Source organism: Hippichthys cyanospilos, chromosome 6 (assembly GCF_059441005.1).
Source record: "Hippichthys cyanospilos isolate Australia breed blue-spotted pipefish chromosome 6, RoL_Hcya_1.0, whole genome shotgun sequence".
NCBI lineage: Eukaryota > Metazoa > Chordata > Actinopteri > Syngnathiformes > Syngnathidae > Hippichthys > Hippichthys cyanospilos.
The window spans coordinates 1,606,130-1,629,647 of record NC_142374.1 but is presented as its reverse complement, the minus strand read 5'-3'; the positions used below and the strand labels follow the sequence as shown (position 1 = coordinate 1,629,647).

At 38.4% G+C, this 23,518-nt stretch overlaps 2 protein-coding genes across 6 annotated transcripts in view; one reads left to right on the top strand and one right to left on the bottom strand.

The window, feature by feature from the left end:
* Positions 1–23,518, bottom strand: part of plcg2 (phospholipase C, gamma 2) — a 209,121-nt gene that overhangs the window by 11,543 nt on the left and 174,060 nt on the right. The window lies entirely within an intron of this gene.
* LOC148421817 (anoctamin-1-like) overlaps positions 1–23,518 on the top strand; it is a 109,169-nt gene that overhangs the window by 29,601 nt on the left and 56,050 nt on the right. For all 5 annotated transcript variants that reach the window (XM_088418166.1, XM_088418165.1, XM_088418168.1 and 2 more), the window contains exons 3-7: positions 12,495–12,593; positions 14,222–14,373; positions 15,776–15,830; positions 17,380–17,428; positions 18,352–18,407. In XM_088418166.1, the coding sequence (XP_088274292.1) occupies positions 12,495–12,593; positions 14,222–14,373; positions 15,776–15,830; positions 17,380–17,428; positions 18,352–18,407 (411 nt within the window). The remainder of the gene's footprint in view (positions 1–12,494; positions 12,594–14,221; positions 14,374–15,775; positions 15,831–17,379; positions 17,429–18,351; positions 18,408–23,518) is intronic.

The following is a 23,518-nucleotide window of genomic DNA, read 5'->3' as shown; positions in this document are numbered from 1 at the left end:
TTTACTTGACAACCCTGTTTATGGTTACGGGGTTTTACAACAGCAGCACAACAGCTGGCTCTTGTTTTACATGTTGTTGGGGTTTTTTTTTATCCTTTACAACGCTCATTAAGATACCACAAAAAATAACATATTGACATAATCTGGTGGTTTGTTTCAATATTTTCTGTGTGAGTGTCCACACTGCTGGAGAAAAGTATTTTCACAGCTTGTTTGAGGGTGATGGTTGTTGGGTAGGGAAGCGTGATGAAAATGACAGATGAAATACCGCAATGTGAGGGTTTCAGTTAATTGCATAAACAGCACCATAACTTAAACTGCTTCTTGCTTCTTTAACCCTACTGATTTTTTTTTTTTTTTAATGAAACCTATGGCATTGCTTGTTTAAATGGCTGGGATACTTACCGGGATGTAGGCTATTGTCACAATGATATTTCATTATAATAATAATAATAATATAAACATGCCAGAGAAGTGAAAATTATTTCCAAACACCTATAGTAGGTATTATTCAGTGTAATCAAAACCAACACATTACGCAAATTAGCACAAATTATCAATATATTTCTGCAGTACTAGAGAGTGAATTGACAACGCAAGTTACCTTCTTGACAGTGACTTTTTCTATATGGAAAAATTGCTAGTAGCCCCTAGAATCTGGGCCTCCAATGGGTCTTACTATAGTTACAGTATTACCCCTATCACTGTTAATACCAACGCTATTACTGAATGTCACAATTAAAGAAACCATAAGTATAATAAGAACCCAAAACTGTACTGTACCATTACATTACTGAAAATCATCTGCAGCAAAAATCAATATCTACCATTATGACATAAATATGACCTATTTAAATAAAATATGATATACAGTACTACTTGTATATCACCTTAGATGTTTATTATTAAATGGTATCAAAGTGTGCAAATATATGCCTTAAGTGTTTGACACATATCGAAGTACGTAAAAATTATGTTCATCTTAAAAATCTGACTGGATTAATAAACAATGCTGCTGTTTTGATCTTAACACTATTTTAATGTGAGCCCAGTCAGAAAACATGCTACTGACTGTAGTTGTAGTCCTGAACTAATGTCCTCTTTTGGAGGACCAGAAAGAAACTCATCTAGCTGATGATGAAAAGCATGCATTAATGTTCTGGCACAAAAGAGAAATGAGTGGCCTCTGCCGATGTTGTAAATGATAATAGCCGTGTTTTGTTGTTTGTGTATTGAGTGAGATAAAAGTGGGAGGCATGGCGGCGGACTGGGAAGCTCATCCGCCTCAGAGTTCAAGAGGTCATGGGTTCAAATATGGGTTTCGTTTTCCTGTGTAGACTTGTTACGTTCTCTTCGTGCATGTGTGATTATTCTCCAGTTTGCATCCTCCAACAGCCCAAAAACACGCAGGGTGGGTTATTTCAAGGCTGCAACTTGTCTGTAGGTATATGAAAGTGAATGTGAATGTTTGTTGGACTGAATATATGCGCCATGGCAGCCAGTTCAGGGTGTACCTGGCCTCTCGTCCAGAGTCAAAGTAAAGCAGTCCAGAGGTTGGAAAGATGGAACAAATTAAATGAAAATGAGCTTAAAGTTCAAAACACCAGTTGCCGAGAACAGAGGATCACATTTGTAATTTAGTTTATATTTCCTCTAACTTGGCTTAGAGGCCAATAACTGAAACTTAGGTTTTCACCTGGTTAAGCTGGAGAAAGGTCTCTGCAATCTGGCACTTGATATTCAAACACATAAAAAGAGCATCCATCGGACTGTGGTCATTATGAGACACATTATAGAGGTACAACTGGGTGTCAACAGTGCAGCTGTGGAAGTCCACACTATGCACCAAGAGGGATCATATTCAAACAAATGAGATGGTGCTCAAAATCGACACAACACAGCATGTTATTTCATTGATTTTTAAGTAACACATATCTAAACGTGCCATCAATGCTCTGTCAATAAAGTAACACAAATTGTCAGCCAGGCGGCACAGTGGCAGACTGGTTAGCACATCTGCCTCACAGGTCAGAGGTGTGATTTTGAGTGTGAATGGTTATTTGTCTCTGTGTGCCCTGTGATTGACTGACAAACAGACCAGCGTGTCCCTCGTCAACTGCTCAAAGACAGCTGCAATGAAAAATTGTTAGTAGGAAATAGGGAATAATTTTATATGGCTGACAATATGCATTGACGCTGTCCTTGACCAAGCCTTTTAAAATGCATGAACATTACATCACTTCGGTCAAGATATATCCACACTTACACACCTACAAATTCTTTGACCGCAGATAGTTCAGAGCGACATTTGATACTTGGCTTTATTAACACCAGACCTTTCCTCAAACGCATGGGCGTCAAATTCAAGTCTTCAAGCACCAGTATCCTGCATGTTTTTGATCTTTCCCTCTCAAACACACTTGATTCAAGTGATCACGATCATTTTCTGTCACTGCAGGGCATGGCAAGTTGAATGCGGGTGTGCGGGAGGATGGACCGAGGGTGCTAGGTGCAAGGAAGCCAGGAGGGGATGTGCTCAAAAATACAGTTTTAAAGAACAAAAGATGGCAGGAACAAAAACAGACAAAAACTGGGCAAAGTACAAAAGGAAGGAGAAGACGACAAACTAAACTTACGGGGGAGGGCAATTGATGAACCGGAGTGCACTGTGGGCGAGGACGTGAGGGTGACCATAACAATAACCCGACGACTAACAGTGACAAGGCTGCAACTTAAATACACAAGGCTAATTACAAAACAACCCGAAACAGCTGGGAGAGAACAAGAGGCAGGGGAAGCTGATTGGGTGACACGCAAGGGCAGGAACACACAGGCGACTGGTGGACGAAATCAAACTAATAGACAGGGAGGCGAGGCAGAAGCAGGGAAGAAACTGTTCAAACTAAATGGCTAAACAACCCAAAACCTCTACAACTAAACCCATAGCAGAACGAAAATCAGGCAGAACGTGACAATTTCAATGTACTGCAGAGATTGCTGATGAGCTAATCAATAGAATCTGAGGTTTGTGACAGAGAAACACATAAAAGTGCGGGATGGAGTACCAGAGTTTGATGAAGTACCAAAGTTTGACATCTGTGCTCAAAAGACTTGTTTTTAAATGACCTCATTAGAAATAACACTCTTAACATAAAACATATGCAGTACTCTTGTTTGCCTGCGTCCCTGTGTCCCCGACACATTTATGCCGTGGGACACATGATTTCAATTCAATGTCCAATCCCCGTACACAACTTTTTTTTATAGGGGCGTTGCTAAACAATTGTTTCACGCGAGGCATATGCAGCCTGCAATGGGAGGTATCCTCTCACGATTCATATTCTTTGGCTGCATTAACCAATCATTATATCATATTCACTTTGGCTGCATTAACCAATCATTATACCATATTCACTTTGTGGTTTAAAATTCTCTTGATGTGACTCACATTCTTTGGCTACCTTATCCAATTGCTACTTTGATGCTGCTTTCACAGAGGTTTATATCGGATATCATTTAAGGTAGGACGCGAGCAGTATATTGAATTAATTGTGAGTCAAGAAGGCAAACCAATCGAACTTTCCCCCCGGTCCAAACAAACGAAATTGGCTGTCTGAGAGGTTTTTGGCTTTTGAAAACAACCCGGCGCCAATGTGAGACTGACATACAAAACAGGGCTATTTAGAGGAAATAGACTCTTATCGACATGAAATGATAGAATTCATATTGTATTATTAATTAATACACATAGTAGTTGAACGATTGATTTGAAATAATTCCTATCACGCGATGGTAGTTTCAAAATCGGTCATCTCTCAATATATTGTTGTGCATTTATACTATGAATAAAACGTTTTATATAATCTAGAAAAATGGCTATTTACCCAAAAAGGTGTTAACATTATATATTTTATAGCTGTAATTTCAATAGTGATATTTTTGCTCGAGGTTATTTTATAACATCAGATTGTGTAATCGTCCCAGTCAGTTTGTGATATCATCCCATGCCTACTCACAAACATTCAAAATAAATAAATATGTTGCAATTGTGGCTGATAATTCTCCCAATGTGCTCAAAGATGACAGACACACGTTTCATGCTTTGCACACACAATGCAGCTGCTCACTTGAAAAAGTTTATTTTCATCTCTCGTTTGTCATAAATGCACTGTGAAATATTTGTCATTCGTTCAAAAAATGTTGTTTATTTTTTTTTTATAAATAATAGAACAGCTATATAATTTAAACAGTGGTATGTAAAAGTTTGGTCACCCCTGATTCATTTTCAAGATTTTCCTTTATAAATCATTGGTGGTTCGGATCAGCAATTTTACCGAAATGTATTATGTAGCAGATGAACACTGTGATATTCCATCCATTTTCAATAGCCGCTTATCCCCACAGGGGTCGCAGGCTTCGGGCAGTAAGCGGGGGACACCCTGAACTGGTTGCCAGCCAATCGCAGGGCACACAGAGACGAAAGACTAATCACGCACCCAATCACACCTAAGGACAATTTAGTATGTCCAATTCACCTGCCATGCATGTTTTTGGGGAGTGGGAGGAAGCCGGAGTGCCTGGAGAGAACCCACGCGGGCTCGGGGAGAACATGCAAACTCCAACAGGAAGGCCGGAGCCAGGTGGATTTGAACCGGGACCTTTGAACTGTGAGGTGGACGAGCTATTCACTACACCACCAAGCCGCTCTAGATGTCATGTAAAATACTTAGGCTGTGTGCCAGTGATAAGAATTTGTATCACTTATGTTTTTTTTTTAATTTGCCTGCTATCTGTTATTCACTGCGACACCGAGCCACCCCACTGTGATATTTGAAAAGTGAAATGAAGTTCATAGGATTTACAGAATGTGTGCAATGAATATTTAAACAAAAGTTGGGGCTTCTGCCACATTGCTTTCCCATATAGCATCTCCTTAGTTGAATAGTTGAACGATGCACAGTGAGACCTTCTGAAGCAAAATGATGTTATAGGTCTTTGGAGCTGGTCTGTGGGTTGAATTTGACTGTTCTCATCATTTTTTGCCTCTGCTTATCTGAGATTTTTCTTGGCCTGCCATTTCGGGCCTTAACTTGAACTGTGCCTGTGGTCTTCCATTTTCTCACTAGGTTCCTTAGCTTAGTTTAAAACATAAAAAAAGCAAAGTGCATTAAAGTGACTGAAACTAAAACAAATATTATTTTATTGCAATTATACTTCACATGATCATCCGTGCCTCCTCTGGCATCACCTTGGGGGGCCAAACCCCACTATTTGATAAGCACTGATGTAGGCCATGGGTCAATGAGCTTGCCGAATACACCTCTCCCCCCATTTTAGTGCTACTGGTATTCAAACCAATAAAACAAGGGTGCCCAAATTTATGCTCCTGCCTACTTTTGTTAAAGTAATTATTGTTATTACACTTTTTGTAAATTTTTTCAAGTTCATTTCACTCATCAAATATCACTAGGTTATCTGCTATATGATATATTTAATTCATTGAATTATATCATTTTCGATCAGAGAAGTCAAAATAAGAAAATCGTATCGGGAGACTGTCAAATATTCTCACCCCTAGTTTTTGGAAATCAAAATATTAATTATTGTCCATTTACTCTTTTGTTCAGCAAAATTTGCCCACTTACTAACATTTTTTACAACTTAGTCCACCATGTTTGTTTTGATCTCGCAGGTCATGTTTTCTCTTTTTGTCACAAGATCTGGTTGCCTAAACATGCTATCTTTAGGCCAGAAACATCAACTCGGCAATTTTGTTTATCAGTGTCAAGTTAAGTAATCAGGCAACAATGAGCCAAAAGCAAATGCTTCGGATGATCGAGAAGAGGAACAAATGTTGACGTATTGAAGTTGAGCGGACTTTTCTTCCAAAATGGACCATTAGATAAAATCTATGAAGAAAAAATGACTGATGACACATGTTGGTTAATTGTATTATTTTTATACATTTTACCGTGATATTTGTTAATATATGATGTTGGTTTTTGCTCACATGTTGTAAATATTTTGAACCTTAAACTTAGTCCTTTTTACTGCGCGAGTTTTGGGACTACAAACCTATCTGTTGAGATCCTTAGTTTTTTAGTATTGCGAGTCCTGGGAACCCAACACTTTGAGGTAAAATGAGCACTGTATCATGTTAGAGTTATTGAATAATTGCTGTCGTTTTGACCACAAGAAAGTTATAATAGTCACAGCCTTAGTTTGCCAGCCATTGTTACGCTCTCTGAACAACTGCTTCTGGTAAACAACGTCTTTATATAAAATCACAAATTATTTCAGTTTTGTACTGTTAAAGCCACTGACACTTTCTACCTTTAAGATGTAACACCCAAAGAGGCAAACTATGTTGCTTAAAGATGAAACTTGTGCATTTAAACAATCATGTAAAATATTGAGTGCAAATTGTGATTGACCAAACTCAATATCTTCTGTCAGGCTTCATCAGATTGTTTAATGAAATACTTTCTTTTTATCTAAAATGTAATTAGATGTAATTAGATAAAATAATGAATCTTAATAAAAATAACCCGATACACTTATTTGATAAAGTAGGAGTGCTAATGGAACAGCAGCCGACCTGCAAAAGCGCCCCCATCTATGATGATTTAATGCAATTTTCTAATCAGAATATTCAGCTAATTAAAGATGAAATTTAAGACTAAATACACTTGAATGCTGTGATTTCTAAAGTTAGTATGGGAATCCAGGGTTATAAACCATCTCCCTATCACAGATGAGCGAAGTCAGAAGCACACATACAGTTAATAATTGGAAGTGCCTCTTTATTTCTATACAACGTGGTTGGAACAGCTGGCTTGGGGTCGTGAGGACCAGGAGGCAGGCAGACTGAACTAATTGATTGTCAGGGAAAACTGGTGAAAGTGTGGACAGGCATGTGTGACATGTCTTCTTACTATAGTGTGTGGCGTTGGAGTAGTTGGGGACAAGCTGTGTCGAAACAGAACAGAATGGTTGGCAATTAGGTGAGTGGTCAGAGAGAGGCAGGGTCGACAGACAGGCAGGCAATAATGTCGGCAGACAGGCAAATGGCCAGGGTCAGGCAGGTTCAAGGCATGGGCAAGGAAGAATGGTTGGCAGGCACATGCGAGTGGTCGGGGACAGGCAGGGTTGGGGCATGAGCAGGTAGGCAAGGTGTACCGTCTGGGCATGGTGATTGGAGCTGTGGAAGGAGGGAGACCCAAAAATGCAGGAAACTGAGAGGAATGCAGTTCAAACAAGGACGGTTTAATGTTTTGGCAGGATAACTAGAAAAAAAAAAAGTAACAACAAAAAACTTGAAACAGAAATAAACTCATGGTAGGCAGCAGGGATTGAATGCCGTTAGGTCAGAACTAACTCAGGGAAGATGGTGGACTCGGATGGAGTGACCGCAAATCAACATGACATTGGGCAATGACCCAACAACAAACTGGAAACACACTGGGGCTTAAATAGACTACACACAAATAGGAAAACAGGGAACAGCTGGACCGGCACACGAGGTAGGGAATTCTGATTGGAATGTGGTAAAACTGCTTTCTAAGAGAGAATGAGGTGGCAGAACAGATAGAATGTGACACTCCCACTTTTTGAAGTATCCCTTGAAATTCTTACACACCAGTTTAGTGCATCAAAAAGACAACCTGCATGGCTCAACCCGTTTTCTGGAAAACTTGTTAAAAATTATGTGGGGTTGGGTATCATTTAAATCTGGCTCCAGTTCAGGAGCTTCTATTCAATTCTGGTTCTGACCACTTCTATGTTCCGCCACTTTGAAGCAAAAAAAAAAAAACAAACAAGAAGAAAGGAATTAACTTTTTTTTTTTTTTTTTTTTTTTAAGAAATCATATGTTAGACCAGTGCTTCTCAAATAGTGGGGCGAGCCTCCTGGGGTGACGCGGATGACCCCAAGGAAAAGGCTTTGTTTTATCATGTGAAGTTCAATTGCAATAAAATGAGAATTTTCACCTTTTTTTAATGTTTCAAGGGCACTTTGATACACTTTTTTTCAGTTTTAGACTAAGCCGTAACCCGTATAAACGCTGTAAAAAATGATTGTTGAAACTTGATTTATACTGCTTTTTTCTTTTGTTAACGTTAAAAACGAGACAGGTTTAGGTATACTTATATATACTTATATAATTTTCCATCGATAATCCTATTTATAGTTAATATAGGCTTGGCAAACGACTCTGAAATGCCGCTACAGCAGGTTTGGGTGGGTCGTGTTGCTTCAGGGGTTCAGCAGAAAGGGATCCGTGCACGTATATATAATTTCTCTCAGTTGTAGCCGCTATTTGTCGTGCACCCGCCCATGCCAAGTACGGCACAGCTTGTCCCCGCTTGTAGTTCTTCTAGGCCAGTACTGGGAACATGCAAGCTGTGGGCCTTGCCTGCCGGCGTGGGCGGGTGCACAGTAAAGAGGGACTGCACACGCACACGGTTGTCCATCGCCCATGCTTCTTTCTACTCACTAACTAGGAACTGAAACTTGCATGATATTAATTTGTAATATCCGATTCACTCAGCAGATTGGTCTTTTTTATGAAATGCAACCACACTTGTTATATCCATCAACCTTCCATCATTGGCACAACTTGCGAGCATAGTAATCGCTGCCACATACCACATATTTTATGTTGGTTCTACTTCACTCATGTGATGTGTCTGTGAATAAGTATGCTTTCGTTTGTTTTGAGTGGCTTTCTTCGTGCAGCCAACAAAGTCTCAAAATATAGTACAGAATTTTTCAAATCTTAAGGGTTCAGTGAGAACCAATGTGCTAGTCCCGATACGACCTGATATCTGAATCCCAGTACCCAACTCTATCATAAAAAGTGTTTTCTGATCTTAGGATCGCTTGTCTTACGAACTATCACTCTCTTGCGCTCCTCTGTACCAGAAGTGTTTAAAACCTAACCTTGTGCCTGAGTGTATGCCTAACTATAAGTTCATATCACAGCTAATGATTAGTGTAAAACTGCTTGAAAAAGTTGTAGCACAATAGCTTATTGATTACATGGCTGCCAGCCAACAGACGCTTTTAATTTCCTGTCAGGATTCAGGGCCAAACACTAGACACTCCGCCATACTTAATCATCTCTTCAAAAAATCCTCAGCTGTCTTCGGCCAGTAGGCAGGGTACACTCTGAAATGGCTGCCAGCCAATCACAAGGCAAACAAAGACAAACAGTCTTTTTACTTTTACAAGTATTGCACAGATGAGCACTGCAATTTACAAGCAAAAGTGACTAATTGTGAAAGAGCTTGCTGGTTGCTTTGGTGAGAGAAAATGGAAAATTACACTAGCTTTCACATCAGCATCCCCATCTAGCTTTGTGGTGCTATTGATCAATGCAATTACAATCTTTGATTGCTCTGTTGAGATTAACAATCGACGAGGGTCATCATATGTGCCATTACCAGACATTCGTATATGGTCCTGTTATACTATGAACAAGCAGTCCTGTATTCTGTTTTAAATTTACTTTATTCACACCTCACCAATTAGCAGACAAGCAGATGTGTATTTGAAATGACATCATGAACACTACTTTGTGATTTTTCAACTTCCTCTATGTTGTATTGTATTATGTGTGCCTCACAGTGTCCAAGGTGATACACTACAGGACCATTTTATTCTGACTGTATATGTATTTTACAACAATGTACAGAATTTAGTTGACCACCGCTACTGACTAGGAATTCGGACCAAGCCGGCACACATAACAAAAATCTACATATAAATGACACTAAGTGTTCTATGTTATATAGACCTATTTAGCAGTCACTTCCAGTTGAGAATAGACTTTCCACTACGTTGCCCCTGAACTAAAATGAGTTTGAGACCCTTGATTTCGACGGTGATGGGCAAAGTACACAGATTGCTTACTTGAGTAAAACGTCCCTATGTGAAAAATGACTTGAGCAAAAGTAAAAGTGCTGAATCAAAAAAATCTACTCGAGTAAACGTAGGAGCTCTGAAATGTACTTTAAAGTAAAATAAAAAGTGAAAAGTATTTTGGGGGGGGATTCAAAGATCACAATTTCAATTTATTTTTTTCGATGTTGTGAGATAAATATTGTCAGTTATGTTCAAGAATAAGGGGCTTGGTGGAACTGCCTACGCCAATATCAGATTTATTATTCTTTTTTAATACTGTCCAAAATTGTACAAACATAACATCACTAATAATGACAACAAATTAAAATTACTATTAATCATAAAACATTTCAAGTTGCTCTTTAAAAAATAAAAATCTCATTTTTTTTTTTACTTTACAAATTCATCTTGCGGGCCAGATTAAACCTGTTTGGGCCAGAACCAGCCTGTGAGCTGTATGTTTGACATCCCTGCTCTAAATTCTCCTTAGGTGTGATTTGGGTGTGTGAATGACAACCAGTCCAGGGTGTTCCCCGCCTACTGCCCGAAGACTGCTGGGATACGCACCAGCAAGCCAGGGACCTCAGTGATGCTAAGCGACTACATGCATAATGCTATAATGCATGGATGGATGCATTGCTTGACGTACTGTACTTCACTATAAAGTTAGCAGCATTAAATGCATTTGTTATTTACAAGTAACACTTCTATGTTCTGAATGAGACGAGGACTATCTTAACTAGGATGGAATCATATGCAAATAAATTTTAAAAGTTGCGCACTGTGAACATCATCCATCCACCCATTATCTGCAGCCACTCATCCTCACTAGGGTTACCGACGTGCTTGTGCCTATCCCAACTGTTGACGGGCAGTAGGCGGGGGACACACTGGACTGGTTGCCAGCCAATCATAGGAAACAATGACGAACAACCATTCACACAATCACACCTAAGGACAATTTAGTGTGTGCAATACACCTGCCATGCATGTTTTTAAAATGTGGAAATAAGTCGGAGAGAACCCACACAGGCTCAGGGAGAATATACAAAATCTGTGCAGGTCATCACGAGCTGGACTTGAACTCGGGACTCTGAACTGTAAGGTGAATGTGCAAACCACTCTTACTCCCAGCTACACTGTGCAAATCAAATAACCAAATAATAAACATATGTAGGCCAAGGGCATCAAAAAATGTAAAACTGCAAATGAATCAAGTTCAAGTACTCAATTCCTTTCAAAAGCCAGTCTCCTTATCTGCACAACAGTGTAATTAGCTGATAAATAAAATGGTAATCATAAAATAATAAAATATTATCAAAATTATATTTGATTTTCATATTTCTACCTTTGGGATGTGTGAAAGTTGTCTGCAATGAACTTCAATAATGCCTAACATGCATATCATATTTAATCTTAAATTAAAAATAATTAAAAAATTATTTTTTTTTTAAAAAATTAAAAATTACATTTTTGTTTGGTTTAACCTGAGTGATCAACTCAATGATTTTTATGGTGCCATCTGCAAGTTAAAGGCACCCAGCCACAGATAAGTTAAAGCAATCAAATTATCATGAAATAATCCCCACAATTTTGCTTGGTATGGGCTACCCCTGCTAAATCGTGTTTCTTACCTTGGTAGAATTTAAAACCAACAAGAATATAGACTTAGACCTTTGTCAAAAAAAAAAAAAAATTAGCTGACGACATTAGCATTAGCCACGCTGCGAACATATCCAAGCTAGCTAGCAAATAACCAGTTATAACGATGGCAGCATTTAGTTAACTTAATCCTGCTTTTTGAGATTCGACAGAGAATTCTTGAAGGCAACCACCCCATGACGTTTTGGCTTCTCCAATGAACGCGAATAAATCCTTCAAGTAAGGCCATGGGTGAGGGTGAATGGCTGCAGGCTTTAGCCTCTTGAGCTTGTGCTTATTTGGCTTATTTGTTCATGCCTTATTTGACGCTAGCTTCTAGCAAAGGCTACTGTACCTGCTGCTATCATCTCTGCTCTCCAGTTTATGTGACGCTGACAGTTGTGGGACGTCCCTGTGTTTTTTAAAATTTAGTGGCAGCCAGGCTGATTGGTCTGATAGTTTGCACAAAAATGCTGAAAGAAAAGTAACAAGAGCTTTTATTGTGAATCGTTAAAAATAAAAAAAAGTAACGAGGCATTTTTAAAATGTAGCAAGTAAAAAGTATGATATTTGTGCTTTAAATGTAGGGAGTAAAAGTAAAAAGTCAGGAAAAAAAATACTTCTAAAAGTACAAAGGACAGGCAAAATTTACTTAAGTACAGTAACGAATTCCCATCACTGGATTTAGAGTGTCCAGTATACCATCTTTAGATGTTTTTAGAATGTGAGAGAGAACTATTGTACCTGGTGCAAACCTAAGCAGGCATAGGGAGAACATGCAAACTCCACACAGGGAGGAGGGAGTCACAAGTTAACCCATGAACTCTGCACTTTGAGGCAGACATACAGCGCCAACCAGTCTGCCACATTGCCGCCCCATTGGATAGTTCATCTGATAAACTGTGCTGAATATTCATATGGTTTATATTTTGTGTCTTGTACTTCATAGTCCAAGATTCTAGGTGTGGGCTTTGTGAAAATTCATGCTCCATGGAATGTTCTCTGTCGAGAAGCAGAGTTCATGAAGCTAAAGATGCCCATGAAAAAGGTAAGGATGACATATAGGGTGTTCCAAAATTGTTGACCCCTTTCTAAATGCCCATATCTCGGAAATTACTCTGGATCTTAATGAAACTAAATACGCCTCATGTTGTAGGTCATAAGTTTTATTTGTTAAATTCACAAAGAAAAGTACAAATATTTGTTGGTTCTATGACAGATGTTCATAAATGTTCAATATGAGCACCACCTGTGACTCTGCACACATTGATGGCCATTCTGGTGATTTAGGTATGCATAAGCAGCCCTTTTCTTGAAATTTATGGTGCCAAGTCCTAATTTGTTTTGTAGTTGGTGCCTTCTTTGAAAAATTTGTGAAGAAGGCACGCTGCACTGTCTTCTGTGACTGAGTCCGAGCATGCTCTAACACACAAAATGCCTTTTCTTTTGAAGTGAACGGCATTTCTTAACCTGAAAAGATAGAGTTGCCAAACATTACACACAAAAACATGTGTGTTTCTACACAAGCTGTGAAAATTTGAGGTCATTCCAACGAAAATTGTCAAAATTATTGGCCTACGAAATGGGGTCAAACACCCTGTACTTTCACTTGAAATTGTGATTCATATATACACATTTTCCACAGTCTTAATGTGTTCATTGAAGACTGTCGGCCATGGGCAAAAATGTGAATGTGTCAGGTTCAGCTTTGGTTGAGGAAGCGGAGCACGGGAGTGGACCCCAAAATATGCAGAAAGGCTTGAAAGTTGTGGCTCAAAAGAATGAAGGTTTAATAATGAACTGAGGAAGGATCAACTGGAACAAAACAACTTAAAGTAACAACCAAAACTTAAAACTGAAATAAACTCATGGGAAACAGCAAAAGTAGACAGGGGATACTTGGTTGGTAAACTCGGATTGAGAAGCCGTTAACAAGGATGACGTATCACAGTTTGACAATAACCCAACTGACAGGAACTAAACTGGCACTTAAATACACTTACTCTAAAATAGGAGAACATCAAAAAGTTGTTTTTTTGATGAAAGAAAAATGGTTGGCACACGAGGGTCGGGTAAACAGACAGGTGGACAAAATCATACTAACCAGAACACAGACAAGAAAGGCAGACGCTAGATGAATAGGAACATCCATCCATCCATTTTCTAGATTTGCTTATCCTCTCAAGGGTCGCAGGCTTGCTGGTGGCTATCCCAGCTGGCTTCGGGCAATAGGCGGGAGACACCCTGAACTGATTGGCAGCCAATTGCAGGGCACACAGATATGAACAACCATTCACACACTCAATCACACCTATTCATACACACACGCATTTGTACGGCTATATTTGTGAGGACATGTATTGGCCTGATGCATTCTTAGCTCCTAACCATCAGAAAGGATTCCCTAACCCTTAACCCATACCCAATTAAACTTGCAACTCTTGACCCTCAAGAAGAGGTCTGAATAAGTCAGGACTGGCCTAAATGTCCTCACTTCTGCAAAAAGTCCTTACTATTATGTTTGAAAATACAAAACAGTTCTCACAAGCACAGCCGTACAGATAAGCACACACACATACTCACACGCACACACACACATTTGGTATGCAAGTATAACATAAAATATTCGTTGTGCAAGTGCATGCAAAGAATTTTCATATGGATTCTTGCTTGTAGGTATATGAAGTCAAGAAGTCAAGTGGAGTTATAGAGAAGCTTAATCAAGTCATCAGTAAAGTTCTTGAGACTCTTCATCCTCATGTCGATGAGCCCCAACCAAAGAACATCAAACACTTGTCCCACATTTTTTCCAGGGAAAAGCAACACTTGTAAGTACCCATTATTGTTTACACCTGACCCTGTTATCTTAATATTATGACAAAGGTAGAAAAATAAAAAATAAAATTGCGATTACAACAATTGCGCTATTTGTCTTTTGGCCAACCTTGACCTGTCTGCTCAGTATTTATTCTGTATTTTTTGTTTGTCTTGAAGATATATTTAATGTATGGTCTTGGTGTGATTGATTCCAGACAAAACTGTGGCACTTTTGACTTCCAAACTTTAACACTGGACCAGTGGTGAAATTGCAATAAACAAAAACTAAACTTTTACATTGAAGATTCCAGCAAGAAGAGTGTTGTATTTGAAAAAAGAAACTACCCAAGCAGCAAAATTGGTCTGGCTCGGTAATGGCCCACACAGGCCACTCATAGTTGGTCCACATACCTCAATGAATTGCGGTCCATTAGTGGGCCACATCAGGTATCCACAAATCTGTTTTTTTATATCAGCCCTAATTCAACCTTATTTAAGCCACTTCATTCATTCATATTTCATTATATTGAAAACGTCACGACAACTACAGTATTATTTAAAAACAAACTAATAAATATTTATTTTTAGATTATACAAACCTATGGAGGTAAATTTGGTGCAAAGGTACAGTGATAGTACAGTGATAATTTGTTTATGTACAAAGGAAATTGAATAAATTTGCCGTTGTAAAAAATGACTTGCTGCTGTGAAAACTATTATTGTATTTCTCACCAAGAAATTTGTACTTGTATAACAAAAATCATATTATTTTTACGTTCAAATGGTAGCTTGTACCTGTTTAAATTCATTTTGTAGCTGTAGGACAAATGACTTGTGTGGAAGTATACCCCCCAGTCATTTTGCTACATCTACCTATTTGTTTCTATTAGAGGTACAAATTACTATTTCTACACATTTTTAAAATACAAGTACAATCTCATTAGCTAAAAAAAACACAAAAACATTTTCTATAAGTCATTTTCGTAAGTCATACAACTACAAATTTATTTCAATTCATTATCATTATTTTTTGTCATTGTGAAAGAATTTCAAATGTAAACTGCGTTTTAAATCATGTTTGATCAGCTACTTGCCTGACTCTAGTTAGACGTCCGTGCGCCTACTCGTAGGACAACAGCCAAGAGATGGAAACAAGAAGGGATAACAGTACTATAGTTACTGTATAAGGTTTAAAGTGCAAGAATCAAATTAATATGTGTACTGCAGTAGTTCGACGTCTGAGGAATGCCGGTAGCATGTGCTTTTACAGTTAATTCGTCTGTCTGGCTTGCAAGGAACGCTCATAGCACTCCTTGCAATATAGCTTTTTTTTTTTTTAATGAAAAAAAAGCTGTGATGCACTGCACTTCTGTGGTGAAATATTTTTATTATTTTGCTTCTGTGTCTTGCCAGGTTCGACCTTTCAGACAAGGGCTCGTTTTTTGACAGTAAAACTAGGAGCTCAATCGTAAGTTAACAAAAGTCTGTAATTATTCATTCACTAATACAGAAAGCTTCTTTTAAAACCTTGTTTATTCTGAAATGTCAATACGTTGATGTTCTTTACACACTGAGGCTTCAGCTTTACTGTGTGGAGTCCCACAGGTTCTTTCCTGTGTTTGTGTAGTTTTTTGGAGGTACATAAGCACAGGGAAGAACCTGCAGACTCCAAACAGTGAAGCTGGAGCCTTACTGTTACAAAAGGTTAATTAATAATTAGTTAATTAATTGCATCGGTATTTGTCTGTATTTGGTACATGCAGCATCCACTTCAACCTGTGGGCCTGGAAGGGGGCTCCTCCCACCTGTGGTCCCTTCTGAAGTTTTCTGATTTTCCCCAAATTGAGGTTTTGGAGTTTTTCCTTCCTCTTCTGGGAGCTTTGACAGGGGATGCTGTTGTGTACCTTACACCAGAAAGATGTCTCTGTAGGACCTCTTTTTTCAAAAGAAGTCTTGACATGACCTATTTTCACCTGTGAATCCCTTTGAGACTTTGGTGATTCAGGGCTATTGATTGATTGATTGATTGATTGAATGAAAGACTCCAAATTGTTTGTCTGTAAAGCAGGTGCCTTATGATTTGTTGGTGACCAGTCTAGGGTCTAAGGTGTCTCTCGCCCAAAATAAGTAGGGACAGGCTAAGTATTTAGAAAATATTACTGTTCTTTAATGATACAAGGGTATTGGTTTTGTTGTGAACATCACAAATACAGCTAGAAAACACAGTCAAACTCCTGCATTGGAATTGCCAAAGATCAATTCTGAGACAGAATTTTGATTGAATTGAAACTTACACTCAAAATTGCTTTTTTTTTTAATGTATGTATTTATTTATTTATTTATATTTATTTATTCCTATTGCACTAATTTAAATTGCATCACCCCTATTGCACCATCCCTAATTAAACATTTACAAACACCATATTGCACTAATCCTGACAGCATAGAAATATTGTGAGGCCAAGAGTCAAAAATCAAACATGTTCACAGGCTTCTCTGCCAGCTGCCTATATTGAACTAAAAACTTTATAAAAGTGTGGCTGGTACTAACAATTATATTAATGAGTTATTATTTATTTGTTTATTTTGCTTAGTTGATGAATCTGTTAAAAAAATAATTGTTAAAAAAAGACATTTTATAATGACACTGCATGAAAACAAAAGATAAATAATTAAATTGTGGTAGGGTTTGGTCCGTAACATATAAGAAAATAGGCAAAAATGTTGATCATTCACCAAAGTAAGGACAGTTGTTTTGTTTTGAGCCAACATAGGTTAATCAGTCCATATTCATAAAGGACTACATGAAGCAGATCATTTTTACTGTTAAGACGCTGAATTCCAATTTTTCAGACAAGTTCAAATAAAACAAAAGATATCTAGACAATTCATCGATTTTTAAAATTAATTGTAGATTAATTTGATTGTTGATGAGTTGTTGATTAATCAATTAATAATTGCACCTTCATGTAAATATTTATGGAGCAATGCATTAATTTCCCCGCTTTTCTTTTTAGGTTTTTGAAATACTTAAACGTACTAAATGCGAGGCCAAGTACAGCATGGGTAAGTCTGACATTCTTAAAAGAGGAAATTCAGAAAACAAACTAAAAGTTCATTTACTAGTTTTGATATGAATGAGGCAAGGCTTCTTTAATTACAACAGTCCAGTTCTAAACCTAGTTCTAAAATTTTTTTATTTTTTATTTATGTTATTTATTTTTAACCACGTTATTCCATACATACAAGCTTTCAGAACAGTCATACTGTCACCTAGTATACCCTGGTAAATTATAACAGACTATGCACAGTCAAATTGCACAAGAGTCTAGTTCTTCATAAAGTGAAAGCAGAGTAATTTAATCCTGTTTGAGCCTAATCTGTAACCTGTAGAAACACTGTAAAAAAGTAAACAGTTGTTGAAAGTTGATTTAAACTGCTTTTTTCTTATGTTATTGTTGAAAAGGACACAGTTTTAGGTATACTAATACAACTTTTAGAGATAATAATCTCATTTAGAGTCGGCGCAGTGAGCGGGGTATGCAAAAGATTTTCTTTTTCAGAGGGGGGCTTTGCTAAAAATAGAGAAGCACTGAGTTAAGGAAAGGTAAACACATTTATCCCTTTTTTACCTTGCTTAACTGAATCCCGTCTTAGGTTCTGTTCACCTGTAGGACAAGTTACCACCATTTTTCAGTACAATATATCAACTGTACATGGTACAAGGGCACTCGCTGGGAATGTGGTTACTTGTACATTCTACTGTAACAGTTATAAATGTGCAATTTAGCTCTGCTGTTACTTGAAAGTGATCGTGGATTTTAATCCAGTTCAGCTGATTGAGTGATAGGTGAGGAATCTCAGTGTGGAAAGGCAGTTATTACGTGAATCTGCCCCACTGTTGGGTAACTGATCAAAAACAAATAAGGGGAAAATAAAATGTTTTACCAGAATTATTGCTAATAATGACTTTCCTCCCCCACTGGCAGGTATCACCAGTCTCCTAGGTACTGGTGTCTATACAGCTGCTTACCCTCTTCACGATGTGAGTAGATACAGTATGGGAAAGCAGTAGAACACAACTTTAAACTAAATCTAAGTTTAAAGAATGTTGTTAATATTTAATCAAAACTGACATACATACATTTTACACATATGCAAACATTTTTACAACTCTTAAAAGTCCCTTTCACTCCAAATCAGTCCAGGAACTATGAGTTCCTGTTCACGGGGTTATGGCTTGGAGGTTCCTGGTCTCCCCCTCTTGTCACTAAAAAGTTGAATGATAAGCAGGATGATGAACTAAAGAAGATGCCACACACTGCATGATAATGAAGCCTAATTAGCTGTTTCGATATTTGCTGCTGTTAATTTGATACTAATAAATTCATAAACATTAAATGAGCTGTACGATCTGTAAACTTAGGGAAGGGGAACTAGGAAGCTCCTCGGATTCCTTAAGGGTAAAACTGTGATTCTTATTTCTGCTTTGATCCTACTAAATTACACAAAACGACAGGACCATTGCTTAGTCAAGTCTCTTTTATTTTTTTCCCCTTCACATCAGTCTCGCGCAGCCACACCACTCTCTCTCTTTCTCGCACGTAACTCAAATGTTTTAACTAAGAACACAACCATTGAAAACAGAAAACAAATGTAAACTAGAGCTGCAAGCAGCTATCACGGGCCCTCGCAATGCGTGTATGTCCGAGTGTGACACGGTTTATGCAGTGAACTGTAGAAGTCAATGTTTTAGAAAAGGTCAAACTTTAATCAGCATTTGTTCAGCGGGCGCAACTAAGTAAATGGAATCGGAAAAATTGTATTATATTATTTTCGGCCACAATTGTGATTCTAGCAATACAATGGAATGTAAGTTTGTTAATGTTTGTAGGAATGGACTTTCATTCAATGTCTGAAATTGGAATAAAATTAGATCATCTGGGTGAAATTACAGCAGCATTTAGTGTTAAGATAAATCATCATGAAGAGCACTACTGTATAGGCCACGGCCATTATCAAAACATCAGAATATTTGGTGGAGGAAATTAGGTGTGTTTGAAGGCCTTTCAGAAAAAAATTCAGTGATATTACTTCGACAGGCTCAAAAAAAGTACATAATAAAAATGTTGCTATATTTTTCTTTATATTGAAGCCCCGCATCCATCATATATGTTGGCCGATCTTCACGAAATTTTGCCCGGTGTTGGCCCTATGTCTGATAATAGAGCATGTCAAATTTGAAGTCAATCGGGCCAACCGTTTAAGAGATATTAAGAGGCGTGTGGTACCTGCAAACATCCAAAAACATCCAAAAAGGTATGTAAAAAAAAAAAAAAAAGATAACTCGGGTTCTGTATATCCGAGCATATGGCGCTCTTATCTTTTTTGTAGGGCTTGCGATCCTACATATGCCTAAAAAATTTAATGTCGCTAGGTGAAATGGGCCGCGACCCAGTAGAATTGTTTGACTCTAGGTGGCACTAAAAATATTTTTTTTAGATTTTATGTATGAAAACACCTAAATATCAAATTTTCCAGCAGGCCCGACAAGTGTGCACATTTTGGTGACTTTTCATGCATGTTTAGGCCCTCAAAAATGCGATTCATTCGGGAGAATAATAATAACTAGAGCTGCAAGCAAATATAAAGGGCCCTCGCAGACCTGTGCATGTTGGGGTATGAACAAGGAGTATGAACAATGAAAAATTAGTTGTAGATGACTTCAGTGCAGGACTATTATCAAACATGTAAAATTTAGAGAAGGTGGGATAATGTGTGTTGAGTTACTGCAGCTCTTATTGTTACAGTTGAGTGACTTTGCGCTGCCGTATAGGCCACGGCCATTGTTGAAACTTCGTACTATTTAGTGGAGGGCAATAAGCGTGGCCAATGGCTTTTCAGACAACATTTAAGGGATATCACTTCAAGGGGCTCAGCAGAGTACATAAAAACGTTAAGGAATTGTTATATTTATTGCTGCCACTAGGTGGTGCTCACAATATGATAAAAAAATAGGCTTGTAGGTGTGTTTCACATAGAACTCCCATCCCATATATGATGTTTTGAAAATATCAGATCATCTAGGTCCAATTATAGCAACTTTTACCGTTTTGGACAGACATCGGACTTTGAGTTGACATAGAGGCCACACCTTCTATTGAAAAGTCATAAAAGTTGAGAACCTTCATGTTCCAATGTCTCAAAGCTTTTCTGACCATTTTTGAATTAATTTAGCCAAATAGGCAATGCACAGTACATGAAAGTGTAAAAAATTAGATTTTTGTCCGCCACTAGGTGGCGCTGTAAATGATTTGGAAGTTTATCACATAGCTGTATTAGGGCATGACTTTTAAAGACCCTGCAACGTTTCAGATGGTTTGAAGCTATTACAGCTGAGTTATTAAGGTTTTTGTCACTCTCGGCAAAGGAAATATCTCCATCCCCATCTTATATGTCATGAGATCTTAATGATATTTGGCTTATGTGTGCCCCTAAGTCTAATAATGATCCATGCCAAAGTTGAAGGTAATGGGGTGAACCGTTTAAGAGAAAAAGGCACTGGTTTGAGACCAGCTAATGTCTAAGAATGGGGCAAAATTGCACATTAAAAAATTCATAACTATTTTTTTGTACATCCTAGCACATAGTTCCTGTTTACTTTTTTGTAGGTCTTAAAGTCCTTCAGTTGCCTAAAAAGTTTCATCGTTGTAGGTCAAACCAAACAGGATTGACTGTTATCTTTCGACTAATCACATTTTTTGCAGCCAGTAGGTGGCACTAGCTTTAAACTGGAATATATGTTTGTCGATGTCTTCAGGAGTAGATTTTCACCCAATGTGTGAAATTGTGAGAAGGTCAGATCATCTGGGTCAAATTACAGCAGCTTTTACTGGTCCAATAAAGATTCGGAATGAAAATGGACGTAGAGGCCACGCCCATTATCAAAACTTCATAAAATTTGGTGGAGGTAAACAGGGCTGTCTAGAGGCTTGTCACACTTTGTCAGCGATATTACTTCAAAGGGCTCAGCTAAACACATAAAAACGTTTAAAAAATGCAATATTTTTGGCTGCCACTCGCACTACGACAAAAAATACGTTGATCAAATATATGAAGTTTTGAAAAGATAAGACCATCTGGGTCCAAATACAGCAACCTTGTTCGTTTTGGCGTGACATCAGACTGACCTTTTTGTTTGCCACTAGGTGGCCTGATAAGCAATTGAAGAAATTACTAAACACGTGTGTTAAAGGCTGGAGTCTTCATGTGTCTGTGAAGTTTCAGATTTTTCAAAGCTTGTAAAGCTGAGTTATAAAGGTTTGTGTCACATCTGGCGAAGTAAACATCAAAGGCATAATATGAAGCCCCGCCCCCAACATATTTGATGGTGGATCTTCACAAAAATTTGAACAATTGTTCCTCCTAGTCTGATAAAACACCACAGCAAATTTGAAGTCGATTAAGTAACGCATTTAGGAGAAAAAAGAAGTAGTTCAGGACCTGCAAACGAGCAAAAACGGGCCAAAAGTGAACATTCAAAAATTCATAACTCTTTTACTGTACATCTGAGCATATGGCTCGCACAACTTTTTTTGTAGGGCTCAAGGTCCTACATAAGGCTACAAATTTTTGTAGCTCTACGTCAAACGGGCCTGGAGTAAGAGGCTATTTTCCACTCATAAGGCCATTTTGGGGCTGTTTACAGCCACTTTTTTCGTTTTGGTGAGACATCTGAAAAGTCGTAGAGTTTTAAAACCATAATATTCCATGTGTTAATGGTGTTCTGACCAATTTTCAGTGATTTTACTCAAACAGACTGAGCACAATACATGAAAGTTTAAAAAATAACATTTTTATCAACCACTAGGCGGCGCGAGTAGCTATTTAAAAAAATTCAAAGGTGTTAAAGGCATAAGTCTCCATGCGTCTATGAAGTTTTAGGTTTTTTTAAGCTTGTACATCAGTTAATAAGGTTTTTGTCACTCTTGGCGAAGGAAAAATTGAACACATAATTTGAAGCCCCGCCCCTATCATAGATGTCAGCGGATCTTCACCAAATTTTGCCCAGTTGTGCCTCTATGTCTGATAATGCACCACACCAAATTTGAAAGCGATTGGGTAAAGTGTTTAGGAGAAACAAGGAGCAGTTTGGGACCTGCAAACATGCAAAAATGGGCCAAAAACACACATTCAAAAATTCATAACTCTTTTTCTGTACATCTGAGCACATGGCTCATAATCTGGAGAAAAACAAGAGGGCTCTCGCAGCGGTAGCTGCTCGGGCCCTAATAATCCGGAGAAAAACAAGAGGGCTCTCGCAGCGGTAGCTGCTCGGGCCCTATTAATAATAATAATAATAATCTGGAGAAAAACAAGAGGGCTCTCGCAGCGGTAGCTGCTCGGGCCCACATAATCTGGACAGGAACAATAGGGACCTCGCAGCTGTCGCTGCTCGGGCCCTAATAATCTGGACAAGAACAATAGGGACCTCGCAGCGGTCGCTGCTCAGGCCCTAATAATAATAATCTGGAGAGGAACAATAGGGACCTCGCAGTGGTCACTGCTCGGGCCCTAATAATAACCTGGACAGGAACAATAAGGACCTCGCAGCGGTCGCTGCTCAGGCCCTAATAATAATAATAATAATAATAATAATAATAATAATAACCTGGAGAGGAACAATAGGGACCTCGCAGCGGTCGCTGCTCGGGCCCTAATAATAATAATAATAATAATCTGGAGAGGAACAATAGGGACCACGCAGCGGTCGCTGCTCGGCTTTCTGATGGTGAAGGAGCCTGAGCTGGTGTGTAAAGCAGAAAGGTTCTGACTATAATTGGACTTGCCTTTACACACAGCTTGAGCTCTGGTACCAGTCCTCTTGAGAGGAGTTGAACTTGCTTCCACCCTGGAGTTGCCCAAGTTGAGAGGCACAGAGCAGGTGTGGACATACTGATTGTCCCATGACTCAGCGTCTGTACATTGGGGTTCACCCCAGTGGACAAAATGGAAGCCTCCCTTCGCCTTCGGGCGAGGGGACAGATCCAACAGCTCAAAGTATGTCAGGGTTATCTTTAAAAGTAGATTAAGACAAGCCCTGCTACTAAACAGCAAAATAGTAACTCAGACCAGCCAAGATTGACTTTTCTCTGC